The 23,588-nt window shown below is 51.4% G+C and overlaps 1 protein-coding gene across 2 annotated transcripts; it reads right to left on the bottom strand.

The window, feature by feature from the left end:
• Positions 1 to 8,707: 8,707 nt before the first annotated feature.
• Slc5a5 (solute carrier family 5 member 5) lies at positions 8,708 to 22,047 on the bottom strand. 2 transcript variants are annotated; one of them, XM_015489250.2, is made up of 15 exons: positions 21,356 to 22,047; positions 20,484 to 20,549; positions 20,195 to 20,246; positions 19,986 to 20,053; positions 18,740 to 18,894; positions 17,807 to 17,947; positions 17,606 to 17,735; positions 16,474 to 16,562; positions 15,763 to 15,875; positions 15,619 to 15,689; positions 15,190 to 15,276; positions 14,920 to 15,113; positions 12,280 to 12,404; positions 11,534 to 11,649; positions 8,708 to 10,354 (listed from the first exon to the last, which is right to left on the bottom strand). In XM_015489250.2, exons 1-15 carry the CDS (start codon positions 21,710 to 21,712, stop codon positions 10,205 to 10,207), a joined length of 1,914 nt encoding a protein of 637 aa, XP_015344736.1. In that variant the 5' UTR covers positions 21,713 to 22,047; the 3' UTR covers positions 8,708 to 10,204. The 2 variants fall into 2 exon arrangements, with proteins under 2 accessions (XP_015344736.1, XP_048651376.1); XM_048795419.1 differs by having other exon boundaries at positions 18,740 to 18,855.
• Between the last annotated feature and the right edge of the window lie 1,541 nt (positions 22,048 to 23,588).

The raw sequence follows: 23,588 nt of genomic DNA, 5'->3' as shown, positions 1-23,588 counted from the left end.
CACACAATGACTTTCTCACCCACTTTTCCTTCTACTTTCTATAGTAAAATATATTTCCACATCTAGAATCTTCTTCTCTCTTTCCTAGCTATTGATTCTTTTTCTTGATTCCCCCTCTGAAACACCCCTTATGAAATTATTGCATTTAGACAAATTGCTCCACTTTAACAAGAGGAATTACTTTAAAGTTTTTATGGTACTTTAATTGAAACCCAACTGAGACCTCTTATACTTTTTGTATATAAATTATACCTGATAGAATCTTTAACTCTTAGTAACCTTGTTTTAGAGAAGACACAGAGACAAAGCAGTCAGTGCCCCGAACGTGCTAGGCGAGCACTCCACCACTGAGCCACAACCCCAGAACCAAGAGTACTTGATTTTATATGTAGCAGTTAGCACTTTAACACTGTAAATTAACCAGATGTCTCTAACAATCACATTTATGATTAATTCCATTTATGTGAAATCTATTTTATTTATTTTTTTAAATTTTTAGTTGTATAATATATTTTATGTATTTATGTGGTGCAGAGGATCAAACCCAGAGCTCCACATATGTGAGGCAAGTGATCTACCAGTGAGTCACAACCCCAGCCCCTTACTTATATTTAACTGTACAAACCAAGATATGGGGCTGGGGTTGTGGTTCAGTGGTTGAGGGTTCGCCTAGCTTGTGTAAGGCCCTGGGTTTGATCCTCAGCACCACATAAAAATAAACAAAATAAAGGTATTGCATCCAACTGCAACTAAAAAATAAATAAATAAAGGTATTGTGTCCAACTACAACTAAAAAAAAAAAAAAAGATATCAGACAGGTGTAGTTACCAGCACTAGCCATCTCTTCCTCACTGAAGAAATATCCTAGAAGCAATGGATATTATATTCTATACACTTTATAGAAACTAACACTCTATTACCTGTCTGATGACCTAGAAAAACTTGTGAGTTAATAATTTTAAAGACATCTTTATTTTCATCTGTTTTTAAACTGAAACTCTTTTTTTTTAAAGACATGTGAACTAAAAGATAGTTGGTCCATTTCTCATTTAAATTTTAATTTGAATGCTCATTTATCCATATGCCAATTTCAATACCACGTACGTGATATATGGACACAAGCACATGTGGACACAACCACACAATGCATAAGTGTGCACACATACACACACACACAAAATAAGAAACGAAGATCTTGTAGCTTTTTATAATTAGATCTCTGCTTCAATGGTACAGAGGTTTATTAAAGCTTCTATTAGATGTATTTCCAGCATCACCATTTCTATGTCTTACTTAGAATCTTTTTTTAAATATAAATTTTTTTAGTTGTCAATGGTTCTTTTGTTTTATTTATTTTTTTATGTGCTGCTGAGTATTGAACCCAGGGCCTCATCATGCCAGGCAAGTGCTCTACCACTGAGCCACAACTCTAGCCACCAGCTACATAGAATCTTTTAAGAGGAAATTTTCCCAATGTATTTGGGAGCTAACCTTTGAAAATTGGCCCCTGAACAAACATAGAATGTAAAAACCTCTATAGTCAGATAAAATAAGGTTGATCAGAAAAATGTATTACTCTAGGCATGCAGAATCAAAATGTGAATTCACCATAAAACCATGATCTCAAAAATACAGAATTTTTAAAAAGAGGAGTTCTAAAAAGAAACGACACAGCTATAATTAGTAAAGGAACATGCAGAACATCTTCATCAGATCCAGGTTTACTTTTCAACTCAGACTAGAATGAGTTCAGATATTGAAAGAATGAGAGAATCCTTAGGTAAAGATTCACAAGGTAAAGGAGACTTGTATATATGAGACCACTAGATTGCAAGAAGGAAATAAACCAGCCATTTAGGTCTCACAAGCACCTTGGATTTAAAAGCAACACTTTTTTTATAATATTTATTTTTTTAGGTGTAGATAGATACAACACAATGCCTTTATTTTTATGTGGTGCTGAAGATTGAACCCGGGTCCCGCCCATGCTAGGCGAGCGCTCTACCGCTGAGCCACAATCCCGGCCCCTAAAAGCAACACTTTTTAAAAAAAATATTTTTTTAGTGTTGATGGATCTTTATTTTATTCATTTATTTATTTGTGGTGCTGAGAATTGAACCCAGTGCTTAACACATGTGAGGCAAGCACTCTACCACTGAGCCACAACCCCAGCTCCTAAAAGCAACACTTTTTCCTTAGGTCCCATATCCAAAATTGGTCCCCTGCAAGCCCTACTGGACTCCACAATTTACATTTAATGCAAGCCTTGGGGAGACAGAGGCCTGGCGGAGGCCAAGGGAGGCTGCTGTTTTGAGCTCTCTTCAGTGTGGTCCTATAGTCCATGCTTCCTCTGGAGGCCAGTTTTATTGCCCAGTTGATGATCAGCCCAGGATGGATGCAGAGGCTGGTCAGGGGGTCAGACTTATCCGGGTACGCAGGCTGGTGGTGAACCTGGCATAACTTTTGAGGATGAAGCTCCTTCCGACCACCTCACGAACACAGGAACCAAGCAAAAGGCAACAGGGCCTGTGGTTGTCGGCCCCGAGGAGCTGTCTCTTTGGTGTGGGGACGTCTCCCCATAAGGCTCGCCACAGTGGCCCTCCTAGGAGCTTCTGTGGACCCAGCACGTGGACTCTCACCACATGATCTGCCCAATCCCGATGCTGGCTCCATTGGCACATGCTAGGCCTCTGCTTTGCCCGGTGCCAAAGACCTGGGAGAATTCAGACTTACAGGCATTGCTGACCTTTCCTGCCAGTATCAACTTCCAAATGTGATGACCCATGAAAAAACCTATGATGGGGTACATTGCTCTGCTCCGTGGGCTACAGGAATCTCCGGAGGATAAGGAGGACAGTTAGAGCTCGTTAGACCTTAACGTCCTCTTCCCAGAGGAGATTACAGGAAAGGACAAAAATGCCCGGCTTCTGTGGCCAAAGAAACTTGCTGAACACCTTGGAGCACAGAGAGTACAATAGGGAAACCGGAAACGCCTACAGGCTTGTCAAGGCTTAATCTGTGACAAAGGAATCCCAGGGGGTTCCTGGTGACCCACTCCAAGCCCGGGTCAACCCAGAGTCTGAACAGCTGGCGCACGCCTGTAACCCCAGTGGCTCAGGAGGCTGAGGCAGGAGGATCGCAAGTTCAAAGACACCCTCAGCAACTTAGTGAGGCCCTAAACATCTCAGTGAGACCCTGTCTCTAAATAAAATAGAAAAAAAAAGGTCTGGGGGTGTGGCTCAGTGGTCATGCACTCCTGGGTTCAATCCCTGATATTAAAAAAAATAAATAAAAGCCAAATTAAAGATAAATTAAGATTTGATGTTTAAGTAGTGACAGGAATCATTGCTGCAGATTTCATTTTTCCTTCTTCGGCAATGGAACCCGGGGCCCGGTGCTTGCTAGGCAAGTACTCTATCATTGAGCTACACCTCACACCCTGGATGATTTTTAATGAAATATGAAATATAAAAATTTGAGCTTTGTGTGGCTAAGGCAACTGTAGATTTGATTTGCTCATTGAATAACTCATGGGCAGGCTAGGACTTGGAGCAAGCAACGTGGAAGACCAAGAGAGGGGCAGGAACAGGCTGCAGCCACACAGCAACTTTATTGGGATTCCACACTGGCAGGGAGGTGATGTGGTGTGAGCTCACTCTTGAGAAGCTATCCATTTGGGGAGGATCCCAGTTCCATCCCCAGTCTGGGACCTGATTCTGGGGAGGACAGGATGCCAGGAAGATCCTTCCACCTTGCACTTCATGCCTCAGGTGAACCTGGAGCCAGCTGAACCTGAGGCTGACACAGCCATGGGTGGAGGAGGAGGCAGGGCAACCCACAGGAGGCAGTTTACCTACTTCCTGCCTGATCTTGCATTCTGTTCAGCCTGGCTGCTTGACAAGTCTCCTGCTGCACTGGAATGAACAGGAATTTAGGGCCTCCCTCTTGGCCCCAATGTGGATGTCAAGATCAGCAGGGGTGAATGAAGCAGGCCTGGGAGGGGGCGGGGCCCTACTTCCTGGCCATTTAGAACAGTCAACAGAACCGGAGATGGAGCCTGGAGGAGGAGAAGAGGAGGAGGAGGAGGAGGAGGAGGAGGAGGAGGAGGAGGAGGAGGAGAGGAGGGCGCTGTCCAAGGTGCCTGGGTGGGCTGCGAGGTAGGCAATGGGAAGAGCACTTCTAGGCAGGGAGCTAGGGGGCCAGGGGACTGCTGGATTGAAGTCACCAGATTGAGTTTGTGCAGAGATTCCAGAACCCCTGTGGGAATGGGCTCCGCTGCAGGGTACGGAGATGCTATGAATAGGTCAGGAGGCTGTGCATGCAAAAATGCTAAAAGAAAACATTAGCAAATTGAATTCAGCTGTGCTTTAAAAGACCCGAGGAGCATGCAGGATTTTACTCCAAGAAGGAAGGAAGATTCAGCCTCAGGAAGCCTTTCATTCAATGAAAAGATGAAAGGAGGAAAATACCACAAGATCATCTCACCGTGCAGGAAAACTATCAGATAACACTCAGCAATCACTTCCAGTTTTGTAAACAGTTCATACTAAATGGGACGAGGAGGAAATTAACCTGATCAAAGATAATGATTGGAAGGAACCACCTGCATCCTGTTGGATGGTCAAATGGGAGAGATGACATAGTCCAGGATGAGGCAGGGATGCCCACAGTCATGGCTAATACTTACTGCTGATGTAGAGGCATTGGCCAATGCAATAAGACAAGAATTATGACCAGATAGGATCATCAGTAGAAAAAAAAAAGAATAAGTAAACAAAGTAAGACCAATAGAGGAGTTGTCACTATTCTGTATGATACTATGATGGTGAATGCATGTCATCATGCATTTGTCAAAACCCACAGAATGGCTGGGCATAGTGGTGTGCAGCTGTAATCCCAGCAGCTCGGGAGGCTGAGGCAGGAGGATCTTGAGTTTAAAGCCAACCTCAGCAACAGTGAGGCACTAAGGACATCAGTGAGACCCCATCTCTATAAATCAAATACAAAATAGGGCTGGGGATGCGGCTCAGTGGTTGAATGCTCCCGAGTTCAATCCTCAGTATCCCCCCAAATTAAGAGGGACCTGATAATAAATAAAGTCACTGGGTAACTTGGTGAATGGCACCCACTGCCTGTCACCTGGGCAATCTCACCCTGACCTTTGTTGGCTAGGTTTTGGTTTGCAGCTCTGGGGACGAGCCTCACACAGGCAAGGCAATCGCTCTACCGCTGAGACACACGCCCAAGTCCCACTGGTCTTTCTAAGTCACCTGCCAGGTCTTCTAAGTTTAACTCTTAACATAACAGCTTCTAGAAGAAAATACAGAGGAATGTGTTAGTGATATTGGATTAGGGAAAGATTTCTTAGATTGAATGTTGGGTGTAGTCAGTGGTAGAAAAATTGCCTAGCAGGCTCAAGATCTGGGATTCCATCCGCAGGACACACACACACAACACACACACACACACACACAATTTTTTAGATTAAACACAAAAAAGCATTCACCTTAAAAAAAAACAACTTTGCACTACTCTGATTAAGCTGACAAGTGCATTATAAAACAACAATAGTAACAATAAAAACCAAAGTGATAGACCAACTTGCTCTATGAATATTGTTGCAAAAACCTCAACAAAATGCTAGCAAATCAAATTCAGCAGCACATCAGAAACTTCAAACAGAGCTGCGGATGTGGCTTAGTGGTGAGGTGCTTACCTAGCACAATCAAGGCCCTGGGTTCCATTCCAGGCACTGCAAAAACAAAACAAATGAGGATTGTACAATGTGACCAAGTAGCAGTTATTGTTGGAATGCAAGAATGACTCAACCTATGATACTCTGTCAAAGAAGTGTACAGATTAACAGAATGAATGGGGACACATGACCATCTCAACTAATGTAGAGAAAAACATTAGACAAAACTCAGCACGAATTCCTGATTAAAAAAACACTCACCAAACTGGAAATAGAAAGAAACTACTGAGCCAAGTGTAGTGGCTCACACCTGTAATCTCAGCTGAGCCAGGACAATTGCAAGTTCAAAGCCAGCCTCAGCAAGTTAGTGAGGCCCTAAGCAACTTAGTGAGACCCTGTCTCAAAATAAAAAGCTTAGTGATTAAGAGCCTCTGAGTTCAAACACTGGTGGAAAAAAAAATCTAGCCAAAGGAATTAGCATGAAAAAGAAATAAAAGACATCTAAATTGGAAAGAAAGAAATAAAATTGTTTTCAGGAAACATGAATTTTTTGTAAGTAATGGGAATGAAACCTAGGGACTCATACATTCTAGGCAAGTGTTCTACCACTGAGCCACATCCTGAGCCTTGATGACATGTTTTCCTTAAGATTCTACCAAGGGGGGGCTGGGGATGTGGCTCAAGTGGTAGCTCGCTCGCCTGGCATGTGTGCGGCCTGGGTTCGATCCTCAGCACCACATACAAACAAAGATGTTGTGTCCGCCAAAAAGACTAAAAAATAAATATTAAAAAAAAAAAAGATTCTACCAAGGGGCTGAGGTTGTGGCTCAGCGGTAGAGCGCTCGTCTAGCTCGTGTGAGGCCTGGGTTCGATCCTCAGCACCACATAAATATAAATAAATAAAATAAAGATATTGTGTGACATTTGACCTGAACTGAGTGAGCCTTGGCCAACTACAACTAAAAAATAAAATATTTTTTTTAAAGAAGATTCTACCAAAAAAAAAAAAAAAAATAGAAAGAACCTGGTAGAATAAGCAAATTTATTGGGTACAAAATCAACAGATATTGCGTTTCTATACACTAATAACAAATAATCTGAAAAGGAAATTGAGAAACAATTTTCTATTTACAGTATCCTCAAAAAGAACAAAATACTTAGGAATGAACTTAGCCTAAAAAGAGAAAACTATAATACATTGCTGAAAGAAAGAGATAAATGGAAAGACATACCATGTTCATGGATCGGGAGGCGTATATATATAAAAATTACCTCCAAATGAATCAAAGACCTAACATAAGAGCCAAGACTATAGAATTCTTAGGAGAAACTTAATGACCTTGGATTTGATAATGATTTCTTAGATAGAACAAAAAACACAGACAATGAAAGAGAACAACAGATAGGTTGGACTTTATAAAAGTTAAAGAAACAACCAAGAAAGTTAAAAGACACAGAATGGCAGATTATCTGCATAAATATATATATTAATAATATACATATTATTAAAGAATGGTTACTAACATCTAAAGACAATCAAACTCTGAGAGGGTACATTGTCCAAGAAAAACTGGGACCAAAGAGAAAACAATAATAAATATATTAATAAATGTATGTATAAATGTATATATATATAAAAACATACATTTATTTTTTTCAATGCTGGGAATTGAACCCAGGGCCTCACACATGCTAGGCAAACACTCTACCACAGAGCTGCACCTCCAGTGCCTAGAATATATATTTTAAAAATTCTTAAGTCATCAATAAAAGCCAGAGCCGAGTGTAATAGTGCATACATATAATTTTAGCTACTGGGAAGGCTGAGGTAGGAGGTTCACAAATTCAAGGCCTGCCCAGGCAATTTAGCCCGACCCTACCTCAAAATAAAACATAAGTAGAGCTAGGAGTTAGGTGCAGTGGCACCTACCTATAATCCCAGCAGCTTGAGAGGTTGAGGCAGGAGGATCTTGAGTTCAAAGCCAGCCTCAGCAAAAGTGAGGCCCTAAGCAACTCAGTGAGACCCTGTCTCTAAATAAAATATAAAAAAAGGGCTGGGGTTATGGCTCAGTGGTAGAGCACTTGCTTAGCATGTGTGAGGCACTGGGTTCAATTCTCAGCACCACATATAAATAAAGTCCATTGACAACTAAGAAAATATTTTTTAAAAAAGAATATGAAAATCTGCAGTGTTCAGGTCCCTTTTGTGAAATGATGTATTTGCACAGAATTTCCATGCCTACTGCCATAGATTTTCACATTTCTTGTGTTTGGGCCAGGCTATGTGGGCAATGACCAAACTGACGCCATCTTACCCTGAGACTCCACTTCATGGAAGACAGGCTTCTCCCATGGGAAAGCCCCGCCTCCGAGCCCATCAGCAGTTGCTTAGCATAGAATGACAGCATGTTTGGCAACACAAAATGGCAATTCTTATACAATGTAAAATTGTTCTCTCTTTGGTTCCCATTTTTCTTGGACAATGTAGGCTGTCAGAGATTGATTGTTCTTTAACTTGTACTCAACCCAGATCATTTTTAACCCACTTTCCCTTCTGCTCATGATTTTATATCTCCTGACATTTGTTTATGGTTTTGAATCATAGCAACAGCCACTTACAATTAATGTGGTTTGGGACTATAAATATTCACTCTACCCTTGAGGGGGTCGAAGGGTGTAGACTGGCAGCCTGCCCCTTAGCCCACCAGCTGGTGGATCCGGACCGCTGGCTGGTGAATAAAGTTTCCATCTCCTGATTTAAGATTGACTCAGTGATTTATTGCAGTCTCACCATAACACCTGTAATAACTAATGCAATGTAAGTGCTGTGTACATATTTGTACATATATGTACATATAAACAGTAGGCTGTATTGTTTAGACAATCATAACAAGAAAAAAAGTTCATGCACATTTAGTAAAGATGCAATTAAAAAAAAAAAATTTCGACCTGTGGTTGGTTGAATCCACAGATACAGAGGCCTGGGTATTATGTCCACACAAGACTTGTACATGAATGTTCATAGCAGTTTTATTTGTAATAGCCAAAAGCTGGAAACAATTCAGATGCTCATTCACTGAAAAATGAATGACACACTGTGGGTCCATCTGCACAATGGAATACTACTCAGCAATAAAAAAGGATGAAATATTGATACACACAACAATGTGGAGAAATATTGAAACAGCTGCTAGATCATCTTGTTCTGCCCTCAGGGGAACCTCAGCCCATCCCTGTCCTTCATGCCTCTTCCTGTCCCAGACTGTTCTAAGTGAGGACCATGAACAGGTGGAAGGTCTAGTTCCCCAATTATCCAGTCATTGATTTTAAAGTTGCGATGGTCAGTTCTAAGTTCAAATCTAAAGGTATCCCATCAACACAGCTTGCATAGCTAGATCAGGTGGTGTGTATGAGCTTCCTGTAGCTGCTGTAACAAATTATCATAGACCAGGTAGAAGAAAAAAGCAGAAATATATTCTTGACTAGTCTGGAGGCTACAAGTCTAAAATCAAGATGTCTATCGGACCACACCCCCCCTGAGGGCTGTAAGAAAGAATCCATATCAGGCCTCTCTCCGGGCTTCTGCTGGCTGCGGGAGAGCCTCAGCTGTGGAAGCGTCATGTTAATCTCCATCTGTCTTTCTGTGGCCTTCTGCCTTCTGTGTTTCTGGGTCTCTCCACTTCTTCTAAGGACACTAGGCCCTGGATTCAGAGTTCACCCTATTCCTACGGACTATTCACCTACCCATCTCAAATTAGCTAATTATACCCACAAAGACCCTGTTTCCAAGGAAGCTCACTTTCTGAGGTTCTAAATGAATTGGGAGGGATGCTACCAAAACCTGTTGGGGGTCTCCATTGCCCCATGAGCAGGAAACATTCCCCTGAGGGTCAAGGGAGCCATATATGGGCAAAGGCTAGGTGTTTGGGCAAAGGTTGGAGGCCAGGTGATATCTGACTCTCCCCGCCCACCCTGGGAGGGAAAATGCAGAGAGGAGGAGGAGGAAGAGCCGGTCTCCAGCTCCGGGTGAGCACCTGCTTTTCTGTGTGACTTTGGTCAGGGGCTACCCCTCTCTGGGCCCCCTGTCCCGCCTGATTAATGGAGCACAGGAGGTCAGGCCTGAATTCCTCCAAGATCCTCGCCAAGGTTGAACACATTCCAGGGGAAGGTGGGGTCTTTCTCAGGCCCTGGTGTTGGGTCTGCGGGTTTTCCATGCTGTCCAGAAGGGCCACCAACAGGTTTCTCTTTGTGGACAGAGAAAACTCCGGTCTCATTTTGAGGGGCAGGAGCGGGAGGGAGGGCAGCCTCTAGGACTAGAGCCGAAGCCGGGAAACCACCACCTGGAGGCGGGGCGACCTCCTGGAGGCGGGGCCTTGGGCCGCGCAGCCCCAGGCTTATTTGCATCTCATGCCCTCCAGCCAGTCAGAGGCCGGGCCTGTTGGCTGGTGGCCTGGGATTGGTCCATCCTGAGATTCCACCCCAGGTGGTTGGGCCAGGCCGGCCCTGCCTTCAGAGGTTCGTCTCTCCATGGTCATGGCCACCGACGTGTCCAGGGCCAGGGGTCCCTTCCACCTCCTGCCCCAGGAAGAGCGGATGGTTCTCATCGTTGGGCAGGGATCCAGGGGGCTTTTTGGTTCCAGGAAGGATTTCTTCAGGACCCTGAGGGTAGGGGAGAAGAAAGACCCCATCAGAGATCCTGTCCCCAGGTGGGGATCCTGATGACCTTGGAGGACCAGCAGTGTGCAGGGTGACACAGTATCTCCTTGTCCAGTACTTTGTCTAGGCCTGTCCCCTCTGTCTGCAGAACCTCTCTTCTCTGTGCCTAGGCCACCTACAGTTCAGGCCTCTGATACTCGCTCAGACACCGTAGCTCCCTCCCACCTCTGCCTTTCTATTTCCCTTTGAGAAAAAAATATTTTCCCACAGCAGCTGGAGGGAACTTTAAAACACTCGGGCCAAACCATTCCCTCCCCAGCAGGCCTGTCCCTGCTGGGGCTGGTGCACCCGCTGTGACCTCCCGTGTCCTTCCCTAGGGCTGGCTCCTCCTCATGGGCGGCCGGACCTACCTCTTCCAGAACACCGACCTGACTTTTCTGGCTGCAGATGCGCCCCACCACAGCACCCCGCTTTATTATCTTAGCCCCCACTGCTTGCTGGGACCCAACTTGTTTCTTTTTGTAGATTTCATCTGCTCCCACAGCAATCACATGGTGCTGGCCAACGGCCATCTACCCCCATCGTGTGTCTTATGTAAGATTTTTCTCTGAGTTGGCTCATTTTTGAATTAAGTCATTTTATCTTAAGAGATTATATATAAATATCCTAAGAACAAATCTCTTGGCCCTGCCAGAGGTAGGAAGTCATCATAAAAAAACAGATACAAGCTGGTCACTGCGCACACACCTGTGATCCCAGAGACTGGGGAGGCTGAGGCAGGAGGATCACAAGTTTGAGGCCAGTCTCAGCAACTTAGCAAGACCCTAAGCAACTCAGTGAGACCCTGTCTCTAAATAAAATATTAAAAAGGGCTGGGGATGTGGCTGGGGACGTGGCAGATGGGCTCAGTGGTTACATGCCCCTGGGTTCAATCCCCAGTACAAAAAAAAAAAAACACAGATGTGAGAAAAGTAAACAGTATTGAGCCCCGCTTGCTCCTGTGACAGGAAACACTGCATTCTGTTGAGGATGACCCTGCGTCCACCTGAGCCTGTCCACAGGAGGGAAGACAGACAGGGACAGATGGGGACTCACCACATCCCCCCCCTGAGTTATGCCACCCCCCAAGTGCCCAGAACCACCGGGCCGTCCCTTGCTGTGCAAGCCCAGCCTGAGACTGACCTTCACCAATGTGTCGTCCAGGGCAGTGATCTCCTCCTTGGGGGCCACTGACGCCGTCTGTCGAGCAAGGTCCCACCAGAGCAGCCCAGGGCCCAGGGCACTGCGCTTGGTGGGGCCTGGGGGCGGGGAATTGAGGCCATTAGTGAGGAGGCAGTGGGGGCTGGGACGGGGCCTGGGGGTGCAGGGGAGGGCCTGGGGCCGGCGTGGGGTGGCTCCAGTCCCAGCCCCAGCAGCTCTGCCCCTCTCTGAGCCCGTCTCCTGTCTGCACAGTTGCTGGCCGGGGCGGGGCGGTGCCAGCCTGTGTGTCGCCCAGGGCAGCATCCAGGTGTCTCGAATGGCACCTGGCACAAGGAGGCTCAGCGAGGCCTAGGGACTGGAAGTCTGCCACTCGGGGAGTGGGACTGCCACTCTGTCGCTATTCACCTCTCTTGGCTTCTTTCTATTCTCTGTGGGAGTCAGAAATCCGCGCGGAGTCACCGCGTCGCAGAGAGAAAGGCGTTTCAGCACCAGGGACAGCGCCCGCGCCCCCTCCCTCGCCTACAGCGGGGACTTGTGTGGAGAGGGGACAGCTGGTTCCTGCTTCTGCAGTAGGGCCAGCCTCGGAGGTGGGGACTGTCCCCGAGGTGCAGCACAGGGGTCCCAGTGTCAAGCCTGCAGACTCCCTTCTTCCTCTCCCTGCTGGGAGGGGCCCTGAGGCAGGGATGACCCAGATGACCCAGGTGGCCCTAGGTGGCGGGCCAGCTTACCGCTCAGGTAGCTGACCAGGGCCCCGCCCAGCATGGTGGTCAGCGTGCCCAGGGCGCCGTAGTACAGGTAGGAGATGGCGTAGAAGCTGTCAGCTAGAGCCGGCCTGCCCGGGGCCACCCTGGAGCTGGAGGTGGGAAGCGTGGGCAGGAGCTTCCTGTCGCACACTTGTGTCCCTCCCAGAGCCCTCCCAGGCCTCCCGCTGCTCTCCACCTCCACGGCCACAGCCTGGCGCGGAGGACCTCTCAGCGCTCACTGGATGTCCTCAGCAGCCAGCGCTGCTCCCAGGGACCCACTCCCAGGCCCTGCCCCGCTCAGCAGGAGACCCGGGCCTCTCCTGCCGCTGCCTGTCACCATCCATGGCTCCCTATTGACCTCAGAATCAAACCAAATTAAACCCTTGGAAGAAAATGTACACACAGATCCATGAGGATGGTGTAGGCACTGGGCTCCTAGACGGGACAAATCAGGCAGAAGCTAAGGGGGGAAAAAGATGAATTGGACTTCATCAAAACTAAGAACTTTCACCGGGCATGGTGGGGCCCCCCAGTAATCCCAGCAGCTCAGGAGGCTGAAGCAGGAGGATGGCAACTTAGCAAGGCCCTAAGCAACTCAGCGAGACCCTGTCTCAAAACCAAATTAAAAAAGGGCTAGGGATGCGGCTCAGCCCCTTGGATTCAATCCCTGGTACCAATAAATAAATAAGTAACAGCTTTTCGGCTGGGGCTATCGCTCTGCAGTTCAGCTGGCACTTAGCAAGCTCAAGGTCCTGGGTTTGATCCTTAGCACCACCGCAAAGTAAACATAAATACATAAACAAATAATTCTAATAAGAAGGAAAATGCAAATTAAAATTTTCTTTGTATCAAAGAACACTGTCAAGAGCTGGGTGCAGTGGTACACGCCTGTCATCCTAGTGGTTTGGGAGGCTGAGACAGAAGGATCAAGAGTTCAAAGCCAGGGATGGGGATGTGGCTCAAGCGGTAGCACGATCGCCTGGCATGGGTGCAGCCCGGGTTCGATCCTCAGCACCACATACAACAAAGATGTTGTGTCCGCCGAGAACTAAAAATAAACATTAAAAAAATTTTCTCTCTCTCTCTCTCTCTAAAAAAAAAAAAGAGTTCAAAGCCAGCCTCAGCAACTGTGTGGCACTAAGCAACTCGGTGAGACCCTGTCTCTGAATGAAATGCAAAATAGGGCTGGGGATGTGCTCAGTGGTTGAGGGCCCCTGAGTTCAATCCCTGGCACCAAAAAAAAAAAAAAGAAAGAAAAAAAAAAAGAAGAAGACTGTCAAGGACTGGGTTGTAGCTCCGTGGTTCAGCACTTGCCATGCATGAGGCACTGGGTTCCATCCTCAGCACCACGTTAAAAATAAATAAATAAATAAATAAAGCAAAGATATTGAGTCCATCTACAACTAAAAAAAAAAAAAAATGCATTTTTTTAACCTTAATTTTATTTTATTTTATTTGGTGCTGAGAATCAAACCCAGTGTCTCACACATGCTAGGCAAGCGCTCCACCACGGAGCCACCACCCCAGCCCTACAACTAAACAAACAAACAAACAAAGAACACTGTCAAGAGAATAAAAAGATAAATTATAGAAGGTGAGAAAATATTTGCAGAATCACACATCTGATAAGGGTCTAGTACCCAGAATATATAGACATATATAGATGATGTAAATTAAAACTCAACAACAGAAAGACAAAGGACTGCTGGGGTTGTGGCCAGTATCACTATGGGGAAATGTAAATCAACCCCCAAGGAGAGGCCCTCCACCCTCTAGGAGGTCTGGGTTTTTTGTTTTTTGTTTTTTTTTCTTTAAGAAACAGCAATGGAGAGGATGTGGAGAAGTTGGGCCCCTGGCCTGTGGCTGGTGGGAGTGTAATTAAACAGAATTACCGTATGACCCAGCATTTCCACACCCAGGGATACACCAAGAGAGAGGAAAACACATTTCACACCAACGCTCATGCGCAGATGTTTACAGCGGTTCATGATCCCAAGGAGTGGACAACCTGCGTCCATCAGCAGATGAGCAGATTAACCAAACGTGCGGCCACCCCCACTGCAGATGTACTCGACCACAGGAAGGAATGGAGTCAGCCTGGCTGAGCCTCGAACTAGGCTGAGGCCAAAAAGGTCACTTTGTCCAATTTCGATTCCAGCTACATGAAATGTCCACAAGAGGCAAATCCGTAGCAAGAGAAAGAGGAATTGTGGTTTGCCAGAGGCTGGGGATGAGAGGAAAATGGAAAGGGACTGCTCATGGGATAGGGCTTCTCTCTGAGTTGATGAAAATCTTCTTTGTTAGATGGTGCCGATGGCCGCATAAATTTTATCCATGTACGACCAGACCCCCTTTTAATCCAATCTGTGGTATGTGACTCCTATCTCAATTTTAAAAACTAGAATCCAGTTGAACTCCTCTCCCTGCATGTCTCCTACCTTCCCTCCTCTCTGCACCTGGGCTGCAGCAAGCTGAAACGAGCCTCAGGGTCTTTGCACTTGCTCCTCTGTCCTCCAGGAACACTGTTCCCCGAGCCTCGCTCCTTCTTCCTCAGGGTTCAGGATTCCTCCCTGACCGCGCACGCTCAGGCCAAGTGTCTGCCACCTCCCAGACCAGCCTGCTCACCTGGAAGTCCTGCTGGAGGCGTTGGTGGTGAGGGTCAGCTCCAGAAGATCAGAGGCGTTGGCTGAGAGAGTCCCGCAGCCGTAAGTGGATGATGGCAGGACTCCCATGATCTGGGCGCTGGGCGGGTAGAGCGTGGCGCCCATGGCCACCCACAGCGAGAGCGCCAAGCCCATGACTAGGCCAGAGAGGACGCCCTGGAGGCGGAGCCAGCGTCAGGGAAGGGGGCTGCCAGGCCACGCCCCCAGGCCCTCCCCCGCCCTCCCCACTCACCGGCGTGTTGCAGGCAGGCAGGAACATCCCCAGCACGAAGGTCCCTAGCAGCGGGCCGCTGATGACACCCATGACCGTGAAGGACCCCTGTGAGAGTAAGGGGGGCAGGGCTGAGGGCAGAGCCGTCCTCAGGTCACCCACTGGGAAAGCAGGACCCAGGGGTTCCACCTGGGGCTCCAGCGTCCCAAAGGAAGGGGAACCCCTCCTCCCACTTCTCGGAACGGTGACAAGGTGACAAAGAGTCTTTCTCCAAGGCAGGGAGGTCCTTTCAGTCCCCAGGACAAAGCCCCCCACCTCCCTTGTCCCCTCGCCGCAGGAAGCGTCCTATCCAGTTCTGCGCGACGTCGGCGACCCTCTCTGAGCCTCAGTTGGGCCGGGACGATGCCCCACGTCTTGGGGAAATCAGACGGGGTGGGGTGCAGAGCTCACCTGGAGGACACCACCCCCCAGCAGCGAGGACAGAGCCGCCACCGTGAGACAGACTGAGCCGTAGATGAGCGCTGCAGGGGACACGGGGTGGCCCGTCAGTGGGAGGCACCGCCCCGCTCCCGTGCCCTAGGTGCCCCAACTCACAGAGTCCCTTGGAGATCAGCATGAGTTTCCGGGTCGCCAGGTTGGGCTTCCGGGGCTTGATGAGGTCCTCCACGGTGACCGCGGCCATGGCATTGATGCTGGTGGACGCCGTGCTGCGAGGGGGGAAAATGGGAGAGGGGTCGGCAGGTAGGGCTTGTCACCCCCGCTCTGGGGTCCACCTGTTGCACCAGCCACTCAGCTACCAAGTCCAGCTAGGCTGCCAAGACATCGCCCATCAGGAAGCAGAGGTGGGGGTGACCAGAGTCCCCAGGGAGTGGAGGAGCCCTGCAGTCCTGTCCTGCTCCTGAGACAGGAGATACTCCCAGGAGAGCAAGGGTACTGTGACCAAGGTCACATGAGACAGAAAGGCTAGTTGCACCAGGGAGACTGAAGGCATGTGTAAAACCACCAGTGTGGGTAGCCCCAGAGGGCAGGGGTGGGGTCAGCATGGTCAGGATGCAGGACAGCAACACTTGCCTCATAATAGGTGCTCAATAAACACTCATTTGAGAAGGAAGGCAGAGGAAGAGGGCAGTGTCCCTGCTGGAGCTGGGGTCCCTGTGCTCAGAGCCCACACTGGCTGCCATCAGGGCAGTGGGCAGGAACTGTGAATGGGTGGATGTTCCAGCATATTCCAGCCCCGGGGAGACATCAAGAGCGAGGACGCCCTTGGGGACTTAGATGTGGCTGCTGAGCAAGTCGGAGGCTCACCTGAGGGTGCCACTGTAGGCACAGGCAAGGAAGAGCCCGGGGACTCCAGGCAGGTCCTTGAAGATGTCCAGCACGAACAGGGGCATGTACTGGGGGAGGAGGAGCCGGGGTCACCCTCTAGGACAGCAGCGTCCCAGGGGAAGCCTCCTCTCTGTCCTGACCCTGCATGTCCCCACTGCCCAGGACACACGGGACTCAGAGTGACAATGTAGATCTGAGAACTGTCCCTGAGCCCCACTGTGTGCCCAGTGACACAGGGTCCCCTGCCATCAACATTTTACTCACGAGGACTGTGGGGCCAGAGTGGCACCATTATGGGGCCTAGGATCTGACCCAGTTGGCGGGACAGCAGATGGGATAGCCTTGTGACCTCTGCCAACTCGGAACCCCATGGCTTAAGCTCCAGCGGGGGTGCCACCCAAGAAGGGGACCTGGTCCCAGAGCTGCCCAGCCTCCTGCTAACCTCAGGTGCATTCTTCCCCTCGGAGCCCCAGTCTCCTCCTTTGTAGAGGAGAGCTGCGGCAGCCTCGCCCTCTCCACTCCGGAAGAGCTAAGGGCTCGCTGACGGCTTGTGAAGGGATTGTGAAGGGAACAGCATGAGGAACAGCAGGTGCTTGGGACATCTGTGTCAACACCACTTCATGCTGGATCACATTCCCATATCCTCCTTTTTTTTTTTTTTTAAATTGGGGATTGAACCCAGGGGCATTTGACCTACAACCCTAACCCTTTTTATTTTTTACTCTTAGACAGGATCTTGCTAAGTTGCTGGGGGTCAAGGTTACAAAATTGCCAAGGTTGGCCTCAAACTTGTGATCCTCCTGCCTCAGCCTCCTGAGTAGCTGGGATTACAGTTGTTTGCCACTATACCCAGCTCCATCTCCTCCTTGATGTCCCCTAGGGGGTCTCTGGGACTCTCAATATGAATGTTCCCCTCCCCTGCTCATCGGGCTTCCCATTGCCTCCCGGACTCATCTCCCCCTTATCCTACATCCTCCTCTGAGCTGTTTCCTGCCTCTGGGCCTTTGCACAGGTTGTTTTTTCTGCCAGGAAGGCTCTTCTAGCTCCATCCCCCAAGATTGAGAAGTGGGGCGCAGGACTGCCAAGGGCGGGGGGGCTCAGTGGGACTCACTTGATCTGGGGCAGAGATACGCCCTGTGAGGAGGGGGTCACAGCTGCTGTAGAACACAAACATGAGGATGCCACAGAAGGCTGCACTGGACACGATCAGGACCAGGCCCAGCTGGTTGATGAGGAGGGCCCTGGGGGGAGGGGCAGCTCAGGCCAGGGAAGGGGGCCGGGGCCCGGAGGCCTCCCGGGCCCCCGCACTCACAGCTTGGCCTGCCTCTCCGTGCGGCAGGCGACGTAGCGCTGCACCTGGGCCTGGTTCACGCCGTACATGGAGAGCCACACCAGCGTGCCGCCCACCACGAACGTCCAGAACGTGTAGCGGCTGCGAGGATCAGGGTCGAAACTGGTAAGGACAGGGCCGGTCAGCCATGTGCACATGTCACATTGACCTCACCTTCCCCAGGACCCCAGATGGCCATCCTGGATGTCCTGGGCCCTCGGAGAGCCTCTGCGGCAGGCCCTCAGTGTGAGAGCAGTTTGTCTGATTGAATGCACTCTTTATTCCGAGTCACCTCCGGAAGCATTCAGAAGACACTCTGTCTGGGCTGGGGATGCAGCTCGGTGCTAAGGCGCTTGCCCACCATGCATAAGCCCTAGCTTCCATCCCCAGCACGGAAAGAAGAAGAAAAGAGAAAAATAGATCCTTCCTTTGCTGTTGGGTGTGGAGGCGCAGGCCTGTAATCCCAGAGGCTCTGGAGGCTGAGGCGGGAGGATGGCAAGTTCAAAGCCAGCCTCAGCAACTTAGCGAAGCCCTAAGCAACTCAGCGAGACCTTGTCTCTAAATAAAATATTAAAAGGACCGGGGACGTGGCTCAGGGGTTAAGTGCCCCTGAGTTCCATCCTTGGTTCAAAAAAAAAAAAATCATCCTTTCTTTGTCCAGCTGGGAGATCCAGGAGGCTTCAGTGTCCAGGCTGGCCTGGGCACAAGGGACAGAGCTGGATGTAGACCTGCCTCTCCATCCCCCAGAGCCAGTCCTGGCCAGAAGGAGGGATGGGGCTGGAGGGGTGCAGGGTGGCAGAGGCAGGGCTCAGTCTGCAGGGAGCTGGGGAAGGGGCAGAGAGGCTTCCTGGAGCAGGCAGCATTGGCTGGTCACCCGGGGCACAAAGGGGGTGTCCTGCTTTACAGTTAACTCACTCCAACAGGTTGATCCTCGAGTGATTCTGAGCGAGCCTGAGCACACGCCAGGGCCCTCCCATGAGCACGGTGCCACGGGCCAGGATGGCCCAGAAGCCAGCGAGCATCACCACCACCTGGAACACATCCGTCCAAATCACAGCCTTCATGCCGCCCTGCAAGGAGGAGCAGAGAGGAGTCAGCTGGGCGCCTGACCGTGGCTGGCCCCGTCTGACTTGGGGACCAATGTGTCTCTCTGCCTTAGTTTCTTCATCAATAAAATAGGGTTAATAGGGCTGGGCTGGGGCTCAGTGGCGGAGCGCTTGCCTGGCATGTGTGAGGCCCTGGGTTCAATTCTCAGCACCGCATACAAATAAACAAAACAAAGGTCCATTGACGACTAAAAAAAATATTTTTTAAAATACAGTAGGGTTAACAATGCTTTTGTTTGTGAGATCTAAATAAGTTAATAAGTGAAAAAGACTCAGAAGAGCACCTGGAACTCAGGGACTCAGTGAGCGATTACTGCATGACTATGCCCATGACTCTACTGTCATTACTAATTATTATTATTATTGGTACTGGGGATGGAACCCAGGGGCACTCAACCACTGAGCCACATACCCAGCCTTTGTTTGTATTTTATTTAGAGACAGGGTCTCACTGAGTTGCTTAGGGCCTCGCTAAGTTGCTGAGGCTGGCTTTGAACTTGCCATCCTCCTGCCTCAGCCTCCAGAGCCGCTGGGATCACAGGCCGACTCCACTGGGCCCAGCCATTATTAGTTACTTCTTACCCAGCCAACCTGGTGGCTTAGAAGTCCCCGATTTTTCTTTGGAGAAGACCCTCCCCTCTTGCAGGGCAGCTTCAAGAATAGCCAATCAGAGCGCCCCAGACCCTCAAGCTGCCTGGAATGTTTCAGTCGGGACCTGGGACCATGGTGAGCCAGAGGCTGGAGAGGCGGGTGCTGAAAGGACCCTGCTGGGCAGGAAGCCAGAAGAGGTGGGAGCCTGGACCTGATGGAGCCCAGAGAAGTGGGAGAGGGACCCCGTCGGAGGCCCTGATTCTAGCTAGCCTATTCCTGGGTTCTCAGCAATGAGCTTTTCAGATCACTTTTCATTAGAAAGAAGAGAAAACCGAGACCCAACTAGGACCGGGGCTGACTTGGGAGATAGCGGGTCAGAGATGAGCTGGCGGACCCCAAATCTCCCAACAGAAGACCCAGTGGGCATGAAGCCCCCTTGTCCCCCCCCCATAGGGGACACTCACCACAGTCGTGTAGAAGGTGCAGATAATTCCGGTGGACAGGAGTGACGCCCAGATGTCCAGCCCGGTCACTGTGCAAATTAGACATCCCCCAAATTAGTCGTCCCTGCGGGGAGCAAAGTGGCCCTCGGAGTCTGCGGCCCTCCTCTCCCTCCCCCTCTTCCCGGCTAGCCTTCTCCGCCGGGACCCCCCTCCCCGATCTCCCAGGCGACCTTGGTTCAGGATGAGCGCAGGTGCGTAGATCACGATGCCGGTGTAGAGCACCTGCAGGCAGAAGGCGGGCGGGTGAGGCAGGGCGGCGGCGGGACCGGCCTGGGCGGGGTGCGGGCGGGGTCCTGTCGGTGGGTGGGAGGGGCCTACGAGGCGGAGCTAAGTCGCTATGTGGGCGGGGCCTGGGGCTGCGCTGGATTGGGGTGGGTCCGAGGAGCTGGGGACCCGCTGTGCGCGCTAAGGTTGGAGCCTACGGGGTCGCTGGGTTGAAGGCGGGCGGAGGCCACTCACTGTAGCCACCAAGTACTGCACTGTCCCGCAGAGCCGTACCACGCGGCTGAATCGCAGCTCCAGGTACTACAAAAAAAGCAGCCGAGGGCTTGTGGTCACCGGGACAGTCCCGAGGAATCTGGGGTCCCTGCCCGGCCTCTCGGTTTGGACCCTCCCTCCGGAGGCGAACTGCGCTGGCCCTACTTTTGCCCCAGCGCCCCGCGCACACCCGGATCTGTCCGCGCACTCGTGCCATCTCGGTGCCTTGCACAGGACGTGTGCCCTGGAGGAGCGATCCATACTTGCACACCTGTCCTCCCACTCATGTCTGACCGCCGGGGTCGCCCTTACAGCGAAGTGCGACAAAGCACAATGCAGTGCCGGGTGGCCAATGGCATTGGAGGCTACTGAATACCGGACACGATTACCGCTTTACTCTCCGTCCCGGGGCGGGGGGCGGGGGGAATCATATCAACGGCTCACCTGGGACAGGTAGAAAGCCCGAGCAGAGAAGCGCCCTTGCTCAAGGTAGAGGTCAAGAGTTAAGCTGGGTTTTGGACCCAGAGCAGGGGGTCGCCCCTCTAGAGTGCATAAGTATGAAAGTGCGGGACACGTTGGGGACAGGTGTGTGCCTGCCCACACGCGAGTACACTTCGGGCTGAGGCTGCACCGCCCTCGTGCGCCCGCACCAAGGAACCAGGACACCCTCTTCGCTTCCTCCTTCCTGCCCCTCGCCCCACTGCCTGGGGCTCTTCCCAGAACCCTCCTGCAGGTCTGCCCGGGGCCCCACCAAGCGCCAGGAGCGGATCTGCCTCCCGCTGCACAGTAGCTCGCAGCCCAGGGCCTCCAGCCCCGGTCCCGGGTTCCCAGACAGGCAGGTCCCCTCCGGGTACCTGGTAGGTGCTGGTGAGGCCGAGGCGGTAGAAGACGGGCATGAAGAGCAGCGCGGTGAGCAGCGAGTTGAGCATCTGGCCCAGGCACATCCAGAGGAACTTGAGGCCGTAGCGGTAGGCCTCGGCGGGCACGCCCAGCACCTGCACAGCCGACATGAAGCTGGCGGCCAGGGACAGGCCCACCGGCAGGGCCGTCAGGCTGCGGCCCCCGGTGAAGAAGTCCTCGGCGCTGCGCTGCCCGCCCCGAGCCAGCCCGACCCAGAGCCCGATGCCGGTGGACACGAGCAGCATGAGGGCGAAGACCCCGTAGTCCCAGGCTCCGAACGTGGCCCGCGCTGCTGCCTCAGTGACCTCCATGAGGGCAGGTGCGACGGCCACCGGTGTCCTCGGCCAGGAGGCTGCAGCGGTGTGGGCGGTGGAGGATGCAGGGGGCCTATAGGGGAGTCCCAGCCTGTCCCCCTCCGTGTGGGGTGACAGCAGCAGGAGGGGCAGGGGCTCCCTGGGCCGGGGATCTGCGGGTCCTCGCGGTTTGTCCCTCTGCGCCTCCGTCTATCTGTCCACTTCACCCCGCACTCTGGGGCCAGCTGCCCGACCCAGCTGCGTGCGAGCAGCTGGCCAGTCGGACCCCCTCCCCGGGCGCTGCGCCCCGCTGACAGCGGGAGGTCGCGGTGGGGCTTAAAGAAACAGTTCCAGGTTGTGGGCTGCGGATTTATTAGGCTCAGGGGTCAGAGTGGCTCCGCCCCAGACCTGTGGCGGCCGGACCCGCACCCTTTCGGGTCTGGGGCAAACAAGCTGGGAAAGGCCACGTGGTGTCTGCTGGGGGCGGGGGCGCGGGGTCCTCTCCAAAACTCCACTCCCCCCCCACCCCACCCCACCCCCCGCTTCCTTTGGAACTTTTCCCTGACCCCTGCCTGTCCATGCCAGCGGTGGACCAGTAGGGAAACAGACTTAGAGGGGGCCTGCCATTTGCCCAAGGCCACTCAGCCTGCTTCAAGCACTCAAAGTCCCCGGGCGCTCATTGTCCCACAGGTCGAGGTTTCACTTCAGGGTTTTGTGGGCGCCAAAGGGAAAACCGCTGAGCTTCAGCCGCTAGCCCCAACTAGTATCTGGATCTACTGTTTCCCGGAGTCTCTGGGAAAGGACATCATCAGCCCCTGCCCTCTGGGCACCTGGGCGGGAGGCATTCAGGGCTCAAGTCCTGCGCGGGAGTCCTTGGGGGATTCTTTGCTCTTTCTCTAGGAAGAGTAGCATTCCCTGGGGCTCCCGTTCCCCATCGAGCCTGGTAACGTCGCCTGGCCGCGGGGTGCTTGGTCCGGTGACCTGGAGTCCATTATCTCCTACTCACTGCCTCCTTCAGCAACCGAGCAGGGAAGTCATCTCGGGCCAAGGGAGGAAAGTGGACGACAGAGGTCATGGGGTGACTGCTGTGGCTGCCAACCTCAGTACCTGAAGACCTGCTGCTACTGAGGAGGCCCTAAATAATCCCTCCAGCTTCACTTGCTCTTTAAAAAAATACATTTGTATTAGTCGTTGATGGACCTTTATTTCTTTATGTAATGTGGCGCTGAGAATCCGGCCCAGTGCCCCACACGTGCTAGCAAGCGCTGGGCCACTGAGCCACCACCCCAGCCCTTCACTTGCTCTTAATTGACTTAAAAAGCAGCTGGCCATGGAGGCCACACAGCTGGACAGGACATCTCTGGTCCCTCTGGCTTTGCTGCAGATCACACCTCTGATCTGTGGGTCACGATGATAACAGTTGCCTTTAGGGACTGGAAGGTCACTTGCTGCAAACACCAACTCTTCTTTTGGGCCCACGGGAGTGTGGTGGGTGGCTGGAGCCGGTGGGATGCCCGGCCTCCCTGCCTCCACATTGTCTATGTCTCCTTTAACTTAAGGAGCAGGTGCAACGCCACTCTGCACGGAGACATGTGGCTGGTTTGAGTTTTGTCCAAAACTCTCCCATGGGGTCAATGACTGGACTCCGGGGCTCTCTCTGCCCCTCCCGGCCCCCTTTAAGGCTAAGCACACCCACCAGCCACCTCGACCCGAACAGCAGACCAAGAAAGGAGTGACCGGAGGTGAGAGCCAGTTCCTGGAAGACCTGCACCTCTGCCCAGAAGGACAAGAGGACTCCTCCCCTTTCCAGCCGGTCCCTCTCCCTCATTATTCCTGTCCTATGTTCTGTCCCTCCCCTCCCCCCACCCCGCCACAGCCCCTGGGCAGGAAGCAG

The sequence above is a fragment of the Marmota marmota genome, unplaced genomic scaffold (assembly GCF_001458135.2).
Source record: "Marmota marmota marmota unplaced genomic scaffold, marMar, whole genome shotgun sequence".
Classification (NCBI taxonomy): Eukaryota; Metazoa; Chordata; class Mammalia; order Rodentia; family Sciuridae; genus Marmota; species Marmota marmota.
This window is presented reverse-complemented; position numbering and strand designations above follow the sequence as displayed.

Excerpts from the sequence above, each read along its gene's own strand:
- Slc5a5 (XM_015489250.2), bottom strand. The coding sequence starts at position 21,712 with ATGGAGGTCACTGAGGCAGCAGCGCGGGCCACGTTCGGAGCCTGGGAC. Across the intron at positions 18,895-19,985 it reads GCACCTTCTACACGACTGTG|GGCGGCATGAAGGCTGTGAT; the intron begins GTGAGTGTCCCC and ends TCCTCCTTGCAG. Across the intron at positions 15,114-15,189 it reads TGCCTGCCTGCAACACGCCG|GGCGTCCTCTCTGGCCTAGT; the intron begins GTGAGTGGGGAG and ends CTCCGCCTCCAG.